We start from the raw sequence: 21,884 nt of genomic DNA, 5'->3' as shown, positions 1-21,884 counted from the left end.
GAGAACCAACCGCCTTCAACACACCGCAAGATAATATAAATAAGAAAACCTACATTCAATTTGATAGGATAGGTTTCATACAATGGGAAAACGTGATATATATAATATATTTTCATGACAAAAGCAGCACCTTTATTTGTCTCATTCTTAACGCCGTTTTAACCCATTTTGACCTGAGATCAGATTCTAAAAATGTCTTCTACATCCTGACAGTTTTCTGAAAAAGCTATGTTTCTGTCAGTCGTTCTTCGATTTTTCAAAAATAGCAGACCTACAAGCTCGTAGCGCGCCACTCGGTGGCGCGCTATGAGCTTGTAGATCTGCTATTTTTCAATAGCTAAAGCACAACATAATGCTAACACCAAAAGGACGCTGTTCTGTCAGTACAGAAACATCCCTACAGTTGTCCTTGACTAGCAAGTTACAGTTACTTGCTGTTCCCGTCTTAAAATTCATCATTGTCTACAATCTTTGTCTTGTATTGTCACAATCAGTCTTGTCACAGATACCTTGTGCGTGTGCGTGTTTTTTTTAAATAGCTAAACAAAAGAACTTCCTCTCTCACACTTTTCTCAGGATTCTCTCACACGATCTGGAACTGAAATACCCCAATCAAATGTGTTTGTTTTGTTCTTTTAAGTTTGTTGAGAACACTCCAAGGATACTCACTTCCTCCACGGAGGTTGATGACCAGGCTTCCGTTGAGGACGGTACATCCTCTCAGATCCTGGGCGGCTGTGACAGAATCCACAGTTTTCAACCCCATACATACCTTGGGACAGAGCCCTGCACAGGGAGTACAATTGAGCCTGTAGGACAGAAGAAAATACTCAATCACAATCATGTTTATTTGCCAAGTACAGTGGCTGTACTGTAATTTGTAATGCTTCACTTATTCGGAATATACCACACAAACTCAATGATACAAAAATGACAGTAGTTGAGCCAATTCAGTCTCAGCGCACCGTTGCTCTTTGTTTATAAACGTCCAAAAAAAATCACACCCGTGTGAAGTGAGTGGTGCAACTCCGTGTAGGGGTCCCCAGGAGTCCCCAGAACTTCCAGACCCACATGAACGAGCCCAGGGTGCCGGCCCGGTTTCGGCAAGCCACCCCGCGTCCGAAACGGTTGAGAAATGAGTAGAGGACTACTGTACTGTACTGTCACACCCAAAATCATCATATATACAGTTAATATGTGTGTGTGTGTGCTAGGCTGCACAACAGTGACACTTGGTGATGAACCCAACCAAACGCTATTTCCGTGCTTGGACACAGGGACCCAGGGACACAGCCAGCCAGAGACACACAGAGCTCCCTATAGGAGTGGTTGCACCACTCAAAAATATACCACACATTGACATAATGTACAGTAGTTGTGGCATCATGTACTGTACATGACACCAACCCGTCATAAATGTCTTATACCCTACAGCAGGGGTTCTCAACCCGTGGGTCGCGACCCCTCGGGGGGTCGCCAAATTATTTTAGGGGGTCCCCAAATTATTTTCAAAAAGAAAGAAAAAAAAAATATTTTTTTATCTTCACGATTTTTCAAAAATAGCAGACCTACAAGCTCGTAGCGCGCCACTCGGTGGCGCGCTATGAGCTTGTAGATCTGCTATTTTTCAATAGCTAAATTATAACATAGCCTAATGCTTAAAACACCAAAAGGGGTTCCCACCCAAAATGGGTTAAGGTTATTGTAGCAGTCAATTTATATTGGGGGTCGGGAGGGGGCGGGGCGGGGCGGGGGTCCCGAGACATTGCCAAAGCATTTCCGGGGGTCCCCGGCCAAAAACGTTGAGAACCCCTGCCCTACAGCAGGGCTATTCAAACTAAACTGTTCAGGGAGGCACATTGTCAGAAACCGAAGGGGCCGGGGGCTGCACTGTGAATGGATCGTATAGACCTGCAAACCCTTCACCTTCAAAGCAACTCTAGAGTAACATGGCTTGGACATGCCTCTCCAATAATAGCAAAATAGCCTCTCGTAACAAGCACAGACATGGGCTCACAAGCTTGCATATTATCCCATTTCCTGAAAACTGTCTGAACATTCCTCACACTCATAATGGGATCAAGCACAAAAGACTAATAAGGTCAAAGCAGAGTTCTGGGTTCCACATGTTTCCAAGTTGTTTTTCTGCTGGCAGGTTTACGAGGTGAGAATGGAGTTGTCTACCAACTGTCTGGTAAGGTGGCTGTACAATTAGGGAGGAACACAGTGTCGGGTGGTGAGAACCTGTTTTTTGGTTGTTGGTGATTATACGACCATGGCATTAACCAAGGTGACACGACACGTACAGTTTGATGCATTCATTCTCTTTGTTTCCCTAAAGTTAAATGCAATGCATTCAACATGTGCAGATAAATGCCGGCAGAATGTGCCGATGGATTGTTGCTGTTCATGTTTTACTTGCCAATAGTTTGACGTTCATAATGATAGCCTGTAACTACAAACCAACCACCCACATCAAATGACAGCTTGTGGACCAGATGCAAAGGGACAATAGTTGGTTTAAAAATGCAAATACTTTTATAGACAAAGGACAAAGCACCCGTTCTTCTGGATGATCACCCACCATTACCCAGAGCCAGCATGACCTTTTGTTTCTCTAATACCACAAATGACAGCTCTTGGTCAGACCTTTGCTTATTGACAATTTAAACAACCCTAGCATTATTATTCCGGGGGTTAACATTCAGCAAAAAAAGCAGATCTACAAGCTTGTAGTTCAGCCATTATAAAGATATTAATATTAATGTAACACTCCCTGCAGACCGTAGAATTATGTGCAGTGACAATTATCTTCTTTTCGGTGGTGTGACACCGGCACAAAACTATCTGTATCTATAAATCTAAATTTATACTGTGTGAGCCAAGCCATGGCTCACACAGCTCCAATAGTATCTCCTACAGAGCTATGAGCCATAAGTCATGGCTTGGCTCACACAGTATAAATTAGGCTTAAATTAGGCTCAACTGCCTCCGCTCGCTCAATGACCAAATTTGAGCAAGGCACTTAACCGCCGTTTGGTGCCCTTCAGTAGCCATCAGTAGACGAGAGGCTGAAGCTGAACGGCTGCCTGCCCGGTGAATGTTTGCAACTGTCAGAATGTGTACCAGGACGCAGATGAAAAAAGAGCACCTGTGCTGCTGTGCTCAGTACACATTATGTGGATAAATAAAAGGTTCAAATAAAAGACATAAACACACATACACACATGTGTGCGCACAAACACTATCTCTTTGGTATGTGCTACACTAGAGCACGGCAGCCTCCAAGGACAAGTGTGTTGTAGTCATTTGTCAGGCAGGTCTGAAGCTGAGGCCCCCTAGGGGGGGGGGACTGGCAGCCTCTCCCAAATGCCTTTCTGCCCCTCTCCATGTCCTCTGGGGGACTGGCAGCCTCTCCCAAATGCCTTTCTGCCCCTCTCCATGTCCTCTGGGGACATGTCCTCTCCTTTCTTCCCCTCTCCATGTCCTCTGTGGACTTCAACTGCCCCTTTCAGCCCCTCTCCATGTCCTCTGGGGACTTCAACTGCTAGTCATCTGTTGACTAGCAGCATACAGCCATGCATTCAGCTAACCATCCATGCCGCAACAAAATCTCACATGAGCCAAACGTGTTCCAATCATCTGTCTAAGCAGATGATTAGTGTGTCTGAAATCCCTGTGTCTCCCAGGGCAGAGGGAGTCTAGGATGGGGCAGATAAAGTTCAGCTGTGGATGAGCACATCCACACCCGCACATCCACACCCACACACACTATTCATACTTTGTTTATTCCCAAGAAGGAAAAAATAAATGATGTGACGTGGTAATAGTTTCTTATTTCAGCCTTTGCACAGGCTTTGTATCACAAACTAGGGCTGCAACAGTTAAACAAATCATTTTAATTGATTATACATATCTTTTTAAATTCAGGAGTGGATATGTATATATGCATGCATATTGCCTATTGAAATTAAATTATCATATAGTAAACACAAGCATTGTTTAGTTAACATCATTGACGGTCTTCTATCCTATGTTCAACTGCTTCTGGAGAAAGGCTTTTCAGTTGCTCGTCGCTTCAGCTTCACATGCAAGAGGCCAGGTGGTTTATGTTGTCTGTCCCTGATTATTATGAATTATAGCTTTTAGGCTTTAGTACAGTAATTGTGATTTCTACAGATAATGTTCATAAAATACATCCTATGTTGTGTATACATCATTTTAAGTACAGTTGCATAAATGGAACATGAATTCCAATAGGGCTGAGGGCTGTTACAGTAGATTAACCAATTCAGTCGGTTATACTTTCTTTTTTGGTTTTGTTTTTTTGACAGTTTGGTGTTGATTTGTTGAAATATACTAATTATAATAAATAATAATAATAATAATAATATTAATAATAAAAAGTTAAAATAGAACATGCTTCTCGATTAAGCAGCCCAAATGCAGACATTCTGCAACAAGAGCGAGGCGCCAGAAGCCGGGTTCCCTGCTGAACTGGTGCGGCCAGCATGGAGGACGACAGGCAGGCCAAAAACAGCAGACGTTCAAAGCGAGAACAAAAAGCCTCAACATGTGAATATGTTCTCTGTGCCAGTAGCTCCATGCAGACCTAGGCGGTGGGGAGTAAACAACCTGTTAGTGTGGCGAGGAGCACAGTGAGAATAGAGGATGGAGAGTGAGTCAAAGGCAGCAGTACTGTCATGACCAGCCCTCCTGCTGTGACCTCGCTATCAGTGCAGAACACTCAGTGCACCCCCCGCCACCCAGCATCCATCCTCATGCAGAGATATACGCACTTACACCCTTAACCCATTTTGACCTGAGATCAATTCTAAAAATGTCTTCTACATCCTGACAGTTTTCTGAAAAAGCTATGTTTCTATGTCAGTGGTTCTTCGATTTTTCAAAAATAGCAGACCTACAAGCTCGTAGCGCGCCACTCGGTGGCGCGCTATGAGCTTGTAGATCTGCTATTTTTCAATAGCTAAAGCATAACATAATGCTAACACCAAAAGGGGTTCCCGCCCAGAATGGGTTAATTGGATATAAACTCGGATACAAAGGTATCCTATATAAAAAATAACACACACACTCTTGTGTCCCTGTTCACCTCAATGACTCACCCTTGTTCGCCATCTCTAAAGTCACAGGGTTCAGACACGAATGACTTGCCGTGCGATACCTGGGAGTGCCACGCGAGAAAGCAAAAGTGCATCTGGCGATGGCGATGCTAAGTGACTTCTCATTATTGTGGGCTTTTAAGGTAAATTATGGATGATTGAAAGGGTAGAAAAAACGCAGGGGAGTGGAATACGAGTGGAACAGAGTGAGTACCGCAGGTGCGCACATCAGCACTCACATACAGTACACAGGTACTACAAGTTGCAGCAGCCAAACCCGACAGTGATCACAAGCCTACTTCACTGATCACAGATTCACACCGCTGCGGGCGGACTAATGAGAACCCATGCCCCCGCTGTGTCTGGCCCAGCGTGTCCACTTACGAGGAGGAGTTGACGGTGGTGTAGCCAGACGGACAGTCCGGTATGCAGGCTCCGTTGTGGATGACGTACTCGTGGCAGTCGGAGCTCTTGGTCAGACCCTTCTCCTGCCTGCACTTGTTGTGGAGGTCCCGGCAGAACGCGAAGGGGACGCAACGCCAGCCCTTGAAGGTGTAGTGGTCGGCTGGGCAGCGCTCCACGCAGGTGCCCTGGTGCTGGAGCTGGCGGCAGGCCACACAGTGGCTGGCCGAGTTGGGCTGGAGGCAGCCTCCCAGGCACTGGTCATGGCAACACTGGTCGTCCCTGGTGCAGGCCCGCTGCTTACAATGAGTAGGGCACACTGGAAGAGAGAGAGAGACAGAGAGATAGAGTTACAGATAAAGCAAGAGAAGGGGGGGGGGGGGGGGGGTGTATTGTATCTGTAAAATAGCCTTTATCACCTTAACGGCATCACAATATCATATCCCCCCACCACCACCATGGTGCAGTTCCATGAATTTCTCTCATCAGTGAGACTGCTCTAAAGAACCTCACTAATGCACAATGATAGTTTCCAGCTAGCAGGGCAGAAGACCATCTGCTATTACACTGTCATAATACATACAAACAGCAGGGGTGCCACCAGTTGGCAAACGACACAATTGACCAGGCGAGCTGTGTGAAAGACAGAGGGAAGGACAACTTTGTTTTGTTTTTTTCAACCAATTATTTTACAGTAAATTGTTATTAGAGAAAGTAAAAGATGAGTGTTAAATATTTTCGATTTGCTGCTTTCTTTCGTTTTAACGATTTTAGCTATTTTTGACACAGGGCTGGGGGTATTCAAAAGTGGCTAAATATGTTTTTTATTTTTTTCTTCAAAATTCTACAGCGATTTCTTTATTAATATTTACTATAGTCCTACTAGACACAATTACATCTGGTCACAAAAGATCACAGGATCTACTGAATGTGAAGGGGGGAGGTGACAAACGGATCTTTTGTGGCCAATGTAATTTCCTGGGGTTTAGTAGGACAAAGTAGGAGGTTTTGATGTCCATAACAATAAAGAAATCGCCGTAACATTTTGTAAAAAAAAAAAAAAATTTAGCCACTTGTTCGAATGCCCCCACCCCCCTGTCAAAAATAGCTAAAACAAAAGAAAGCAGCAAATGAAAATAATAATAATATACTCATATTTTACTTTCTCTAATAACAACCTAAAATATGAACCTTGGTTGAAAAAAAGTCCTTTAATTTGTGATTACAGACTTTCTGTACACCAGGTTACATTGAGTCTTTGTTTTGACTTGTGTGGTCTCTCAAGACTACTCACGTCAAATTCAAGGAAAAGAGGGCGCTGTTTTTCCTTTATTTTTTGACGATGGGTTCTGCACATTATATAATGGCAGTTAGGCCCCATTTACACTGGCAGACAAATCTAGCCTGAATCAGATCTGGGCCACATCCAGATTGAAATCTGATTGGTTTAAATGAGTCCAACATGTCACATGACTCATTATCAGATTCTAATCTGGATGTGGCTCAGATCTGGATTCAGACTGGATTTGGCTGCCAGTGTAAATGGGGCCTTACTGTCCTTTCCAGTGGGATTAGCTCCTCATCCCACAGAACCAGATTACGATTAGCCCACAGCAGAAGAGATAACAAGGGGCTGTGGATACTAGGGGTTGGTCACAGGTCAGATCCTTAGGACTGTGTGTGTGTGTGTGTGTGTGTGTGTGTGTGTGTGTGTGTGTGTGTGTGTGTGTGTGTGTGTGTGTGTGTGTGTGTGTGTGTGTGTGTGTGTGTGTGTGTGTGTGTGTGTGCGTGCGTGCGTGCGTGCGTGCGTGCGTGCATGAACGAACAACATTCATTCATCCACAGTTCCACACAAGTACGCACCGCTGAGAGGCGTTCAGCCAATCTAAATAGAGAAGGTCTCACTAAATGGCAGGGTGTGCGTGCGTGCGTGCGTGCGTGCGTGCGTGCGTGCATGCGTGCGTGTTGGGGACATTGTGTTCCATTCCAAAAATTCTGTGATACCGTGTGAATCGTACCAAAACGTAAGCTGTTGTGCTTCCGTGTGTCACCTAGCTACAGTTGAGCAGCACGCTGCGACGCGTGGGGTTCATTGGTGTCACAGGCCGTCATGTGACTTAGTGGTCGGCCCTTTAATAAGCAGCAAAACAACACAGACCCGTGGTCCTCGTGCACTTGCCAAAGGTAAGCCTCTCAAATGCCTGACCTAAAAAAAAAAAAGAGCGTGTGTGTGTGTGTGTGTGTGTGCACAATACTAGGGAAACAAGTGATTATACCAAAGTTTGTTCTCCCTCGGTGTGACCCAGTGCAGACGAGCCCTGAGTGACTGAACTGATGCAATAAAACTAAAAAATCTGCACCAACCACAGATATAGACCGTCCTGCTATTCTGTATGTTCCTCGAAAAAGGTCCCCTGTCGCTACAGTATATTGCCTCTGCATAATTATGCCCAATTATATTATGTACACTAATGTTCTCTCGTACGAATTCAACACACACACACACACACACACACACACACACACACACACACACACACACACACACACACAACTAACGCCACTGCTCTGGCTGCACACAGGCACTCCTGATCCCCTCTAGTGCTCCATGTCGGAGCACAGGGCCAGCAGTAGAACCGCCCTCAGCTTTAACCAATGTGTTGGCTGGCTGTGGAAGCTAGCCATTCAAATGGCCTCTCCCATCTCCAAGGAAGAGCAGTGCACTGTTTAACTCCTTGCTTACCGCCCACATTGCACAGAGAGAGAGAGAGGCGGTAATGGGAGGCATGCGGAAAACCGACACGAGAGTCACATAGTAACAGGCTGGGTCTGCTGAGCTGAGCTGGACTTGAGTCCAACGCCACCCCCACCCCCCCCCCCCAACCCGAAAACCGACACGATAGCCACATAGTAACAGGCTGGGTTTGCTGAACTGAGCTAAGCTGGAATCCACTACCTAACCTATTTAATATTCACTCTGATTTATTGCATGGTCTATGTATATTGAAAGCCCTGTGCAAAAACAGATCTATAAGCTCACAATGTCTCATTGCAATGAGACACATTGTCAGGTTGTAGATCTGGGGGGAAAAAAGGTTTTGAAAGATTGTTTTTTTTTTTTACTTTTTTTTTGGGAAAATGCATCTATAATGACATGCGCAAAATAGGGATGCCAGGTTGACAGTAGTTAATGGGTTCAAAACGTACCTGGAGACCCATGTGTTTGTTACAGTTGTGCTGAAGAGCACATCTCCTAATGGATCATGTCTCATCACGTCCACAGCTCATTAGGCGTCTCTGCAGAATGCACCCGTTGCACAACAAACGCTGCAGCACAACCCGTTCAAGGTTTGTGATGTTGTACAACCATTAGACTACACTTCACTGCTTAGTAGTGCTTACTACCTACCAAGTTATTGGGAACTTGTCTTTTTGCAAAATAAAGAATAAGTCTGCACACAGAAAGCACACAGAGGCCGAAACGTTGTTTTTTTTTGGGGAGCAGTGAACAGTGTGCAGACTTATTCTTTCTTTTGCAGTCTGTTCTTTTTGTTCGAGCACCCGTTGAATTAGCCTGGGAGGTGCGTGCGTGCACCTCCTGACCACTTGTCTTTTTGGTCACCTTCTTGATGTTTTACATCACTGTCTAAAAAGGTCCACTGTCTTACTAAATACCACCTTGGGTTTAAAACGTGTCAGGTTGCTTCATTCACCAACATTCAGCTACTAACATTTACCAAGAATCACGTGATTGGCATAGGGACGCCTTTTTGCCAATCCCACCTGGGGTATGGCCACTGATGACGCAGAGGAGAGAACACGCCCCCAGCACCACAGCAACATAGATACTTTAAGGTAATTCCAGAGTACCCAACTACCCATAAAGGTATTTTCTTTCTACAATGTCTACAAGTTGTAAGAGTTAAATGAACGCTGAGGATTTTACTTAGGTTAAACAATCAGCATCCGAAAAACTATTCTTATTATGAACGGAGAAGGTTGAAACAGGTCAAGTGACCTGTGGAACTATGGCTGTGGATAAGTTGATTTTTTTCTCTCAGTGACATAACATCTCAACAGCAGCAGCTTCAATAATCAACAGCAGAAGAATTGGCGACCACACTGAAGGCAATAGACTTTCTTGTGTGTGTGTCACAATGCTTTCAAGGTTAGGACCCTGAGGACCTTTGAGAGTGAGGCCAACCCAAGCACACTTTGATGTCCCAAGCACAGAAGACGCTGACGGGACTGCTTCTTTCTTTAAACATGCAAATTTGTCAGGGCTGTAGCAACATTTTTCCTCTATTATAGCTCCTCTGTCTGGCTGTGCAGTTCAATCCAGGGGGCCACAAGAAGCTCTGGTCTTTTCTCAATCTGGGTCAATTAGTAATGCTCAGCTTGAATGTGGTCCTGTCATCGTCTCGGCTCCTTATCTTCCACAGGAGCTCAATACAATCGCTAGACAACAAGCAATCAGTGGACCTTTTGGGGGAGGAAAGTGTCAGGTTGACCGCTAATATTTGGTGTTGACAACTGGTGACAAAAAAGAAGAGGCTTCTAGTTTGAGGCAGCAGACTGGCCTGTTTAGCCAATAATTATACCCAGATCTGTTTTATCTGGGTTTAATGCAGAAACTAACGAAATATAAATCATACCATCATTTTTAGATTGAAACAGAATGCAACTACAAACGCACGCTCCTGAGAGCGCATGTCTCTGCCAGGCTGGGTTTATTACCTTTGGCCCATAAATGTGATCTTGATCACATGAATCAGATAGTAGCAAAAAATAATTATCCAAATAAACTATGGTAAAAGATCTTGCTCGTACGAGCTTCGGTTCAAGAGTTATAGGCCACAACGTGTTATAGCACCACCATGAGGCCAATTTAAATAATCTGGGGTCGAGGTTCTTCTTTGGCCTCCTGGGAGTGTGCACTGTGCATGCAAAGTTTCATGCTGATTGGGCCAGCGGTGTCCGAGATTAGCTGCACACAAACAGACAGAAGCAGTGACTCACGCAAGGAGCAAAAACGTAATGATATAAAACAGGAACATTTGCTTTGTGCTAGTGTAAATGCATGTTTTTTTTAAATTATTATTATTAGCCACCCTCAAACTAGATGTCATAGAGACTAATATTAAAGTTGCCTCTCTATCCAATCGTTAGCTGTTCATAGCACATTACCAGGTATGTTCTTGGTAAACAAATCTTTAGCTTCAGTGTCATGTGGTGCTGTGATGTTTCTTCTGTGCAGCAAGTTACACCAGGAGTGTGGGTACTGTTAAGTTCCTGTTTCGTGACATCATTCATGTAAAAACAAATACAAAATAAATGTTTTTACACTAGCAAAAAACGAATTAATGAAGGACCCCAATGGAAACAAGCCATAGTGCTTTCTTGGGTTTTAAATCATCTTAGCAGACCTTGTATTGAACTGCACTTTCCTGTGCTTTTTACTGCAAACTGTTAATAAAGTATTCAATCAATCAATAGCAGAATGAGCTGTGATTGACCTCAGAGTACATAGATACTCTGAGGCACAAAGGCCATGCAAAAACAACACACACACACACACACACACACACACACACACACACACACACACACACACACACACACACACACACACACACACACACACACACACACACACACACACACACACACACACACACACACACACACACAGTGGTACAGTACTTCTGGTCAATGCCTGTCTGACCTCCTGTCATGCAGTCCACTCATGCAAAGTGCAGCGGATCACATAAACGCTACAGGGAATAAAGCATCAGGAATGTCTGGCTCTTTATCTCATTAATGGGACACTGGCGAGGTCTACACATTGTTGTGGCTCTGTTGGACAGAGCCATACACACACACACACACACACACACACACACACACACACACACACACACACACACACTCTGTTGGGCAGAGCCATAACAATGTGTACAGTTGGGTGCCACCGATATTGTCCCTTATCATTTGACCCATTTAGGCCTGACCTCAACATTTAAAAAAAATCCTTCTAAATCCTCCAGTTTTCTGAAATAAATATTTTCACGATTTTTCAAAAATAGCAGACCTACAAGCTCGTAGCGCGCCACTCGGTGGCGCGCTATGAGCTTGTAGATCTGCTATTTTTCAATAGCTAAATTATAACAATGTTTAAAACACCAAAAGGGGTTCCCGCCCAAAATGGGTTAACTGTCCTTTTGCGCAGATCACGCAAACCTCAGCAAAAAGAAAAGGACAATATCGATGGCCTCCAACTGTAGATCTCACCAGTGTGCACAACAACACCTCCACCACCAGCAACCACCGACCAAACCGGCGATGCCAACAGACCCCCTGTTTGAGGGAGTTGAATCAGAGTCAACGGTATCGTTACATCACAGGTTTACATTGTGTAAAACAGGGGGTGGAATTCATTTTTGTGCAAGCTGTCATTTTCGTTATTTCCATAAAACAAATAAAAAGGGAAGAAGAAGAAGAGAGGGAAGGGGAAGAGAGATAAAAACAACAATTGATCTACCGTAATTTCCGGACTATTAAGCCGCTACTTTTTCCCCCATGCTTTGAACCCTGCGGCCTATAGAGCGTCGCAGTCCCGCCCCCTACCATGGACCAGGAAATGAATCCCAATGCATTTTTCCCATAGACATTTCAAAAAGTATTTATTTAAAGACGGTTACGCCGCGGACAAAGCCAACTCGAGTCGTGACAACTCATGACAACATTAATATTCCAATATTTTGAACCAAACAAATAATTACAAAGAAGAAAAACAACAAAAAAAGTGTTGTAACCTGCCGTTTTTTTCTTCTTTCTAATTATTTTTTCGGCCCCAAAAATTGTGTTTGTTGTCATGATTTGTCACAACTCAAGTTGGCTTTGTCCGTGGCGTAAACGTCTTTAAATAAATACTTTCTGAAATGTCTATGAGGAAAATGAACGGAGAATCATTTCCTCATCATTTTCCATGGTAGGGGGCGGGACTGCGACGCTCTATACAATGGTGAGGCTAATCTATGGATTTTTACAGCTAACGGCCACTAGGGGACCTTCTAAATCTATCTCTATGGCCGGCTATGGCCTCTATGCGGCTTATAGTCCAGTATATGTACACATTTGTTTTTTCCCCTAAATTTAGCTGGTGCGGCTTATATTCAGGTGCGCTTTATAGTCCGGAAATTACGGTACATATTTACAGAAAGTATATCTATCCGGTGTGGTACGTAAATGAGATTAATGCATTCTGTTACAGTAAATGTGATGCCAACTTGAATAAGAGAAGCAAAGAAACATATTTACTCTGCTAGCCAGGCAGTGACTATATCGTCAGTGACTAGCTATAATAATAACTATTCAATGACCGGAGATGTCACAGCAAGCCAGATGAATTCCAAGTCTCAATGAGGAAGTTCCTCCGTTGCATAATAGTGGAGAGGTTGAGTTTGTGACTTCCTTTACCTACCTTGGGTCCATCATCACTAACAATGGCAATATATCACCAGAAATAAACCGGAGATGTGCCCATGAAAACACTCTGGAAGCCGCTGTGGAGACATCACTCCATATCAAGAGAGACCAAATTAAGGCAATGCGCACAATAGAGGGGATAAAATGGCAAGATAGGGTCTCCAACATTATGCTGCGAGAATGCACACAACAGACCCCCGCATACCAACTGGCAGCACAGTGCCGGATGCGCTGGTACGGCCACGTCAAAAGACTCCCCCCTGAACACCCCACTCACGCTATCCTCCACTTCGAACCAAAAACTGCCGGCAGGAAACGCCCCCCCGCGGTGCCCCCCGCACCCAATGGATTGATGCCATCACCAGGGACTTACACCAAATGGACTTGTCGATGGCTGAAGCGGAGCCCCTAGCACTGGACCAACCCAAATGGTGAAGAATGGTGAAGCTGATTGGCTATACGCATGGCGTTTCTCCGGCCACCGAGCAAGAGACCTGATGATGATGTTGATGAATGAGGAATTTTCCACAGTTTCTGAAGCAGTTTTAAGCTACAAGCCAAAAATCAACTTGTCATTTTCATGGATTGTATTTATCTGTGGCCCCTAGAACAAGCAAGGCCTCCCGTCTACCACACTTACAGCTATTGGTTGTGGATATGAACAGAATATTTTGTGATGTTTTCCTTCACACTGCTTTGTTGGATAGCCTTTAGTTGCTCGTGAATTAATTTATTGCATTTAAGACTCTTGACGAGAAGAATCTGAAGAACAAATTTGACGCATGAATCAAGTACAACCACAAATATAGCTGCAGGCAGCGATAATAGGGGCCAAACAATTCGTGAAAACGGCACGGTTAACTGCAAGTCGGGGAAGAAGAAGAAGAAAGGTACAAACCCTAGTCAAAAAAGTCCTATAGGATTCTGATAGCAAAATCATATTAAATTTTAATCCATTTATTTTTTTCTTCTTCTATTCCATTGTAACATTTTAAAATGTTCCTAATCCTATAGGATCCTAATGGAACTTTGGAAAATCCTATAGGATTGACCAAATTTCCAATAGAATCAGATCAGAAATCAGAAATTCTATAGTAAATTTGGAAAATCCTATAGGATTCTAAACGGATTTTTGAAATCCTATAGGATCCTATTACATTTTGAAAATGTGCTAAAAGATCCGAGTCTATTTTCTTCACAAAATACTGTAAAGGGTATACTATTCTACATTGTAAATGTTGCACACAATAACCTAAAGCTAATTTTAACTGATTACACTAATATTTTCAGTTACTGAACGTAACATGGAATATGAAATCCTGGCACCAGTGGTAGATCAGGCAGCCTAGTCCTTAAATCTCTACTCTCTGCATGAACAAATAATAGTAATAATAATTAGCCTGCCGAACAGTTGCCAACTGAACACAATTGGGACACATACAGTAAATGATGTTGCCTTAACCCATTTAGACCCGACATCGAAATAAATAAAAAAGTATTCTGAAAGAATATATATATTCAAAGATTTGTGCCGCATTTTCACAATTTTTCAAAAATAGCAGACCTACAAGCTCGTAGCGCGCCACCGAGTGGCGCGCTATGAGCTTGTAGATCTGCTATTTTTCAATAGCTAAAGTACAACATAATGCTTAGTTAAAACACCAAAAGGGGTTCCCGTCCAGAATGGGTTAACCCATTTTGGACTGAAGCCGATTCTAAAAAGCCTTCTAAATCCTGACCTAAGTTTTCTGAAAAACTTCAAATATTTATATAGCAGCATCAATTTCTTGTCATTTTTGAATACTGTACATACTGTACAGAACCCCAAGAGAGGTTCCCGTCCAGAAGAGTTAGAACACCTAAAGGGGTTCCCGCCCAGAAGTACGTATTAGGACCGTTGACTCCCTCTCTCCGGATGGAGAGAGAGTTAAATGTAACGATAAGTATAGTGCTGCATCTTCAGTGTCTAATATGGTACGCCACGCCATCTGCTTCAAATAACTGTATTCAGTCAACCAGTGTTGACACCAGGGTTGACATTTCTCAATGGAAGTAGTGAGACCACCTTCAACCACTGCAGATGTGCTCTACCAAGGTTGGTTGAAATAATGTTTTATTTAAAATAAGTCCCGGATTGAAACTTTTAAAAACACAGCTTACATGGACTGATCACCAGAAATTGATATAGACAGCATCAGTTGTACGGTAGCATTGGGCTTCAAATTTCCCCATTAGCCCATTCTGGGCGGGAACCCCTTTTGGTGTTTTAACTAAGCATATATGTTATACTTTAGCTATTGAAAAATAGCAGATCTACAAGCTCATAGCGCGCCACCGAGTGGCGCGCTATGAACTTGTAGGTCTGCTATTTTTGAAAAATCGTGAAAATGTGCCTGAAATCTTTGAATATAATTGTTACAGAGCAGAGAAATCTTTGCTACTGGGAGGGTCCCTGGAACAACATATTTTCAGATGGGGAAGGCGGAGGCATATTACATATAATCTTTGGGGTTCTTGACATGAAATATTGAGCACCACCGATACAGAAACATAAGGTTTTTCAGAAAACGGTCAGGATTTTGAAGACATTTTTTTAATTTCGACGTCAGGCCTAAATGGGTTGACCACTACAACTGGTGCTTGACTGCTGTAAGGCTTGAGTTCATTTAAAAGGTCCGTTTTTAAATACTAGGCATATGCACCCATTTCTCTGGAGAGCCCCAGTATACGCATTTTGCAAAAGTGCTATACCAAAAGGCTATTTGAACGATTTTCTAAATGTTTTTCAAAATAGTAAAAAAGAAAAAGGCAAATAAGTTTAGGGAATCAGGATAAGGGGTGGCAAAAGATAGCACTTGATGTCTGTCATTAATAGACAAATGCCTGGTTTCCTCTTCATTAGTGAGGAACATGTGTTCCACACCTCTATTTTGAAACAACATGGCAGCCTACAGCAGCTCCCTCCCCTTACTTCAATAAGTTGAGTAATGTACTGTAGATAGACGGACAGTAATGTAGATAGATATGGCAAATGGTGACTTCAACCTTAAAGCAGAATTCTAAATACCCTTCTTTGAGATCAGTCTTTTTGTATGAGAACTCTCCAGAAGCTGGCAGTGATTGCAAAGCCACCATTGTGGATAATATAACTGCACCCCAGTGTGATTTTCCGAAGCTATGGAAAGATTTTCCAATTCATTTTAAATTTACAATTCCAACTCAAGTCCTGGTATTGCAATGAAATCAGGCTGACCTTGGTATAAAAAAGCTCACACACGTTCTACGACACACACACATCGATCGGTCGATTCTTTCAATTCTGTTGAGGGAGCATCTACGAGTGTTAACAGATTGTTTCACTATGAAAGAGTGACAAAGAGAGATGTGTGCTAACAGTGTGGTTTGGTAGGAGAAGGAGCACGGATAAACGGCCATGTGCTTGTATACCCCCTGTCCATTAGGGTAGAAGGATAATTCAGGTTCCATTGGAGACAACGTGTACACTACACTAACTGAATCGAATGTTTAGGTTGGATTTTGTCTGAACATCTTCCAGCAGAGCGGTCCTTTGTCACGCCTGCAGACACATTAGACATTGATTTGGAGAATAAAATGGCAGCCTGATCGAAAAAGAAAGGTCAATGCCGCAGCAGCAGCAGCTCCATTCACCTGGTCTCTGAGCAGCACCTTCATCTCATCCCTTCCTTGGATCCATACGTACCCAAATCAGAGGGTCAGCGTGCCCTCGTACGACAGAGCACTGAACAAGTTACATAAGAAGACACAATAACATTGTGCTTTCCATCAGACTAATGGGAAATTAACAGTTAATCGGACTAATCGATTTAATCTATTATAAAATTGTAATAAATCATTTTATATCTCTATTTTGATCATGTCATTATAGGCGGAAAGTTTCAAAACAAATCTACAAGCTCAAAATGTTTCGTATCACAGCACAATGTGAGCTTGTAGATCTGCTATTCATTTTCACAATTTTTGCACGACTACATGCAAAAAGTATAAAATCACAAGTGGTTAATCGATTCGTTCATATACACGTATACTATATAAAAAATGCTTCTCAATAATTTGATTAATTGGTAAATGAATCAATAAAATAATCACCAAACAACGCTAAGTAGTGAAGTGCGTCAGAGGATACATCGAGAAACGCATTTCCCAATCCGGATTTCAGCTCTTATGTGATTTTATACAAAGCCTAATGACCTTGGCTTATTTTGTTCTATTCTTTCCTGGTATCCACTCGTCAGCCGGTCTGACTCAACAGAAGTGGGGCCCAGCTGAGACAACTGAACAGGAACTGTAAACAATTTCATTAACCAGGCTCCATTAATAGAACAAAAACACGCAAACAACATGGAAGGACATTTTTCTTGTTTTTGATGTACCCCTGGTGCCGCTGCCGCTGTCTGTCGTGTAATGGGCAGGATATCCAGCTCATCTGAGACTGGAATGGAAACGATAAACACTGCTCACTTGACAAGCAGATGAATTAACCCATTTAGGCCTGACGTCGAAATTAAAAACAAAGTTCGCTCTGAAAGAATATATACCTATTCAAAGATTTGTGCCGCATTTTTACGATTTTTCAAAAATAGCAGACCTACAAGTTCATAGCGCGCCACTCGGTGGCGTGCTATGAGCTTGTAGATCTGCTATTTTTCAATAGCTAAAGTATAACAGAATGCTTGAAACACCAAAAGGGGTTCCCGCCCAAAATGGGTTAAGCCAGAACATTGAAAACCGTCACATCCTTCCAGCACTCAGGTGCGACTACCTTGGCGACTTATTTATTTTTAAACCTTTTCTGTGACATGGAAAGTACTTTTTTCTTACTAGAGTGGTGCACGTGAGGCACTGGCCTACTTGGAACGATGCAAGTTGGAAATGCATGCCCCACCCAGATATTATGCGTGGGAGCCTCTACAGTGGTGCCCATTGGGCGCTGGCCTACTTGGAATGTTGGAAATGTTGGAAATGCATGCCCCACCCAGTTATTTTGTCTGTGTCCCTTATATGCCCATATATGAAATTCTTTGTTAGGCATGCCCAAATATGGAGTCTATGCAGATGTCAGAACAGGCCAGCTCCATATATGGACACTGGGCAGGGGCCATGTCCAGACCCGGGAAGAGGCCTTTTTTGGGTGGATCTGGACAACCGTGGGTCCGACCGACTCGACATCGGCTACTCTGTGGTGGTGTGGAACGCGCGTGTCGAATTTGAAGTCGGTGGGGCGAACGGTTCTCGAGTTACGTGGATTACACACGTACTTACAGACACAGACTTGGTGCATTTATAGATATAGATTTCCTATATTTTTGAAAAGTGACGTGCCACTTGCCACAACGTGTGTGTTAATAGAAGTAGCCCAAACTAATTGCTCACTGCACTTTTAGCAATTTGCCAATTCGTACAGAAACAAATTATTTCACTTCCTCCATGTCGTTCAGAGATTCAGGCATTATTTGCTTATCGTTTTACCGTACTGATGTCAATACATGTCATTGTCTATTCAGCTCATTTCTCCAGGATCAGTACTTCAATAGAGACTATCAATACCAAGTCTGAGGTAATCAATAAGTACAAATTAGAAAGAAAATGACCCATTATTACTTATAAAACAAAGAAATCCAAAAACAAGTCACAACATCTAGGTATCAAAGGATATTTTAAAAGTTAGACAACAAGGCTTTTCCCCCAGAGAGGCCAATCTAAACAGCAGATAAGCCCCTTGTAAATAGAATGCCTGAGCTGAGTGCGAGCGCATACGACAGCAAAGAAACGCCTGTCTGCCGAGCTTTAACACATGCCTCAAATGTCTGGGATTCCAGTGGAAGGACTCCGGCAGTTGCAAACTGCGGAGCGAAGGCTCACAAGCCGCAGCACCGAGTGCCAGAGCAGTTAAATCAGCAAAAGAAAAAGGCGTTTGCAGAGAGAGGAGAATGGGGAAGGGGGCGGGGGCCAGGGCCAAGCGGGCGGCTGACTGACATTTGGATTTAGGCTAGTAGAACTCTGTGTGCTGAGCTGTGAAGCAGGCTGACATGGTGCTCTCCCAGGCCATGAACAATGTGGCGAAGGGTTTTATGACTTGTATGCATCTGTCTGATCATGTCTGACATGATTTTACCCCCACCAGAAGTTTTGTGGTATGTGCGAATGAAGTGGAGCCGAAACCGTCAATAAAACAGTTCATTAACCACAGTAGGTGTAGCGCTCAATGAAACTTGACATGAAGCTCTAAAGGCAGTACTTATACCGCCATTACTCCAGTGCACTGAGTTCATATGTTATTGCCCTGTACTTAACATGCGCTAATTGGTTTGAGGTTAGATAAGAGCCAGTTTAGTTATGGAACTTCCTACAATTAATTGTACCTTTTTTTGTATTTGAGTAAATTCTCTGAGATACAGTACAGCAGAGCAGGGCTATTGATCCTCCTAGAGGAGGATCTCCGTTACGCTGCTTTCACACTAGCAATGACAAAATCTACAGAACGACCAACCGTTTGCAGTTACATAGCCTGGGCAGCATTCAATTTCGGGTTTATGATCCGGTCGGGAGCGGATGGTAACTTTCGTCATGTTGTAGTCATGAATGGGTACTTCTTAAATGTTTTTTCTTTTGTGGCTTTCGCCTTTATTTTATATATTTTTATGGAGGGACAGACAGTAGGCTGACAGGAAATGGGGAGAGAGATGGGGGGAAGACATGCAGTAAAGGCCATCGGGATCGGGAGTCGAACCCACGGCACACTGCCAGACTGGGTTACCAGCCAAGGTGCCTGGACCACTGAGCCATGGCCCAGGCCTGAATGGGTACTTCTTATTCCGCCTTGTGTTATTCCTGCCTGATGACTACAAATCAGTGACTACAACATGACGTAAATTACCATCCGCTCCAGACCGGTTCACACGGTTCATTCTGTAACACAGACCAGACTTTCCTCCGAGGTGGAAAGCCTGTTGACGCGAGGTTACATTGCTGCAAAGTCGTTTGTTGTTCTAGTAGCCACTCTGTGTTACTTACTGGCAATATTGATTCAGTCTGTATGTCACTACCAGCTCAGTGGCCTTGTGGTTAGAGTGTCCGCCCTGAGACTGGGAGGTCGGGGTTCAATCCCCGGCCGGGTCATACCAAAGACTCTAAAAAATGGGACCCAGTGCCTCCCTGCTTGACACTCAGCATCAAGGGTTGGATTGGGGGTAAGTCCCTGCGACGTACTAGCGTCATGTCCAGGGGGTGTACTTGTACATTAAGCTGCCTCACGCTACAGAAACAGGAGATAGGCTCCTGCCCTATGGGCCTCATGGCTCTGCAAGGCTACTTACTGTATGTCACTAACTGCCTCCGGATGCAGAGGGGATTTTTATTTTATTTTGAAGGCCCCAAAATGAACCGGTAGCATCTCCTAAAGCTCCCTATTGGTTCTCCAACATAACTATGTGTTCGTCGCCTCCCCTCCCCAGTAGAACACAAGTGGAGAACAATGACGTCACCAAATTTGGAGCGACGCCCCTCTGCACTGTTATTGGTTATGGAAATACAAGGTTCACTCACACATTAATCATGTTACCAAGATTGCCTTTTTTCACCTTAGAAATACTGCACGAATCAGAGCCAATTTGTCATTGGACGATGATCCACGCCTTTGTTTTTTCTCGGCTTGATTTCTGCAATGCTCTTTTTTCTGGATTGCAAAAGAATACAACTGACAGATTACAACTTGTCCAAAATGCGGCAGCCAGAGTTTTAACTAAAACTAAGATGAGAGAATATTACTCCAGTTTTAGCTTCACTGCATTGGCTTCCGGTTGTTTTTCAAATTATTTTACTTGTTTATAAAGCACTCAATGGTCTCGCACCTTCCTACCTACATGACTGCCTGCCTAAATATGTCCCAAACCGCCCCCTCGGGTCTTCCACTGCTGGCCTGCTCGCTGTGCCTAAATAAAGCCTCTGTAGACATTTTTAAAGCACAGCTCAAGACCTACTTCTACACTCTTGCTTTTAGTTGATCTTTTAAATTCCTTGTTATTCATGTCCTCACTGTATTGCATTATTTTAATGTTTTATGCCTTGCTTTTCTTTTCTTTTTTCTCCATTGCTCTGTAAAGCACTTTGAGCTGCATTTCATGAAAGGTCATGAAAGGTGCTATACAAATAAAGTTTTATTATTTATTATTATTATTACTCCCACTCTTATGCCACATTCCCATGCTCTCTTTTTCTTTTGAAACAAAATCACCTGGGTCTCCGAGGCTATTGGAGCACTGAAATAGCAACACTTTTTTGATAGCGTGTCACACCCGTCATGTCCCTGGCGTCCATTGAAAATGACTTGTAGCCTGTGGTTTTGTCGCTGCTAGTGTGAATGCAGCATTAGGGTTCATCCTGCCATCTAACCGTTAAGATAAATTAAATAAATGATGAAATCTTGTCATTTTGGACTAAAGGAGGAAAGCTCACGGGGTCACTCCAATGGCAAGGGTTCATCATGAATGTGCTCAGCAAGTCTCATGGCAATCTGCCCTTTAGATGTTATGAGATATCTCGTGTGCAAGTGGACATTGTGGCCTAAGGACGGTGCCAGGGGAAAGCCATGGGGTCACTAAGGTCAGTATGGTTCATCCTCTGAGGAGCATAAAGGGGAAAGCCATGGGGTCACTAAGGTCAGTATGGTTCATCCTCTGAGGAGCATAAAGGGGAAAGCCATGGGGTCACTAAGGTCAGCATGGTTCATCCTCTGAGGAGCATAAAGGGGAAAGCCATGGGGTCACTAAGGTCAGCATGGTTCATCCTCTGAGGAGCATAAAGGTGCAGTACACAGCAATCCAGACACTAGTT

General features: G+C 43.5%; 1 protein-coding gene across 1 annotated transcript in view; it reads right to left on the bottom strand.

Annotated features, from left to right (window-relative positions):
• The window catches only part of insra (insulin receptor a), a 71,153-nt gene that overhangs the window by 29,170 nt on the left and 20,099 nt on the right, over positions 1 to 21,884 (bottom strand). The window contains exons 3-4 of the mRNA XM_079530457.1: positions 5,508 to 5,844; positions 670 to 809 (exon numbers count right to left, since the gene is read on the bottom strand). Coding sequence (XP_079386583.1) covers positions 670 to 809; positions 5,508 to 5,844 — 477 coding nt within the window. The remainder of the gene's footprint in view (positions 1 to 669; positions 810 to 5,507; positions 5,845 to 21,884) is intronic.

Source organism: Electrona antarctica (genome assembly GCF_951216825.1).
Source record: "Electrona antarctica genome assembly, chromosome: 19".
Taxonomy (NCBI): Eukaryota; Metazoa; Chordata; class Actinopteri; order Myctophiformes; family Myctophidae; genus Electrona; species Electrona antarctica.
The sequence above is the reverse complement of the archived record's forward strand: the minus strand, read 5'-3'. Positions and strand labels throughout refer to the sequence as shown.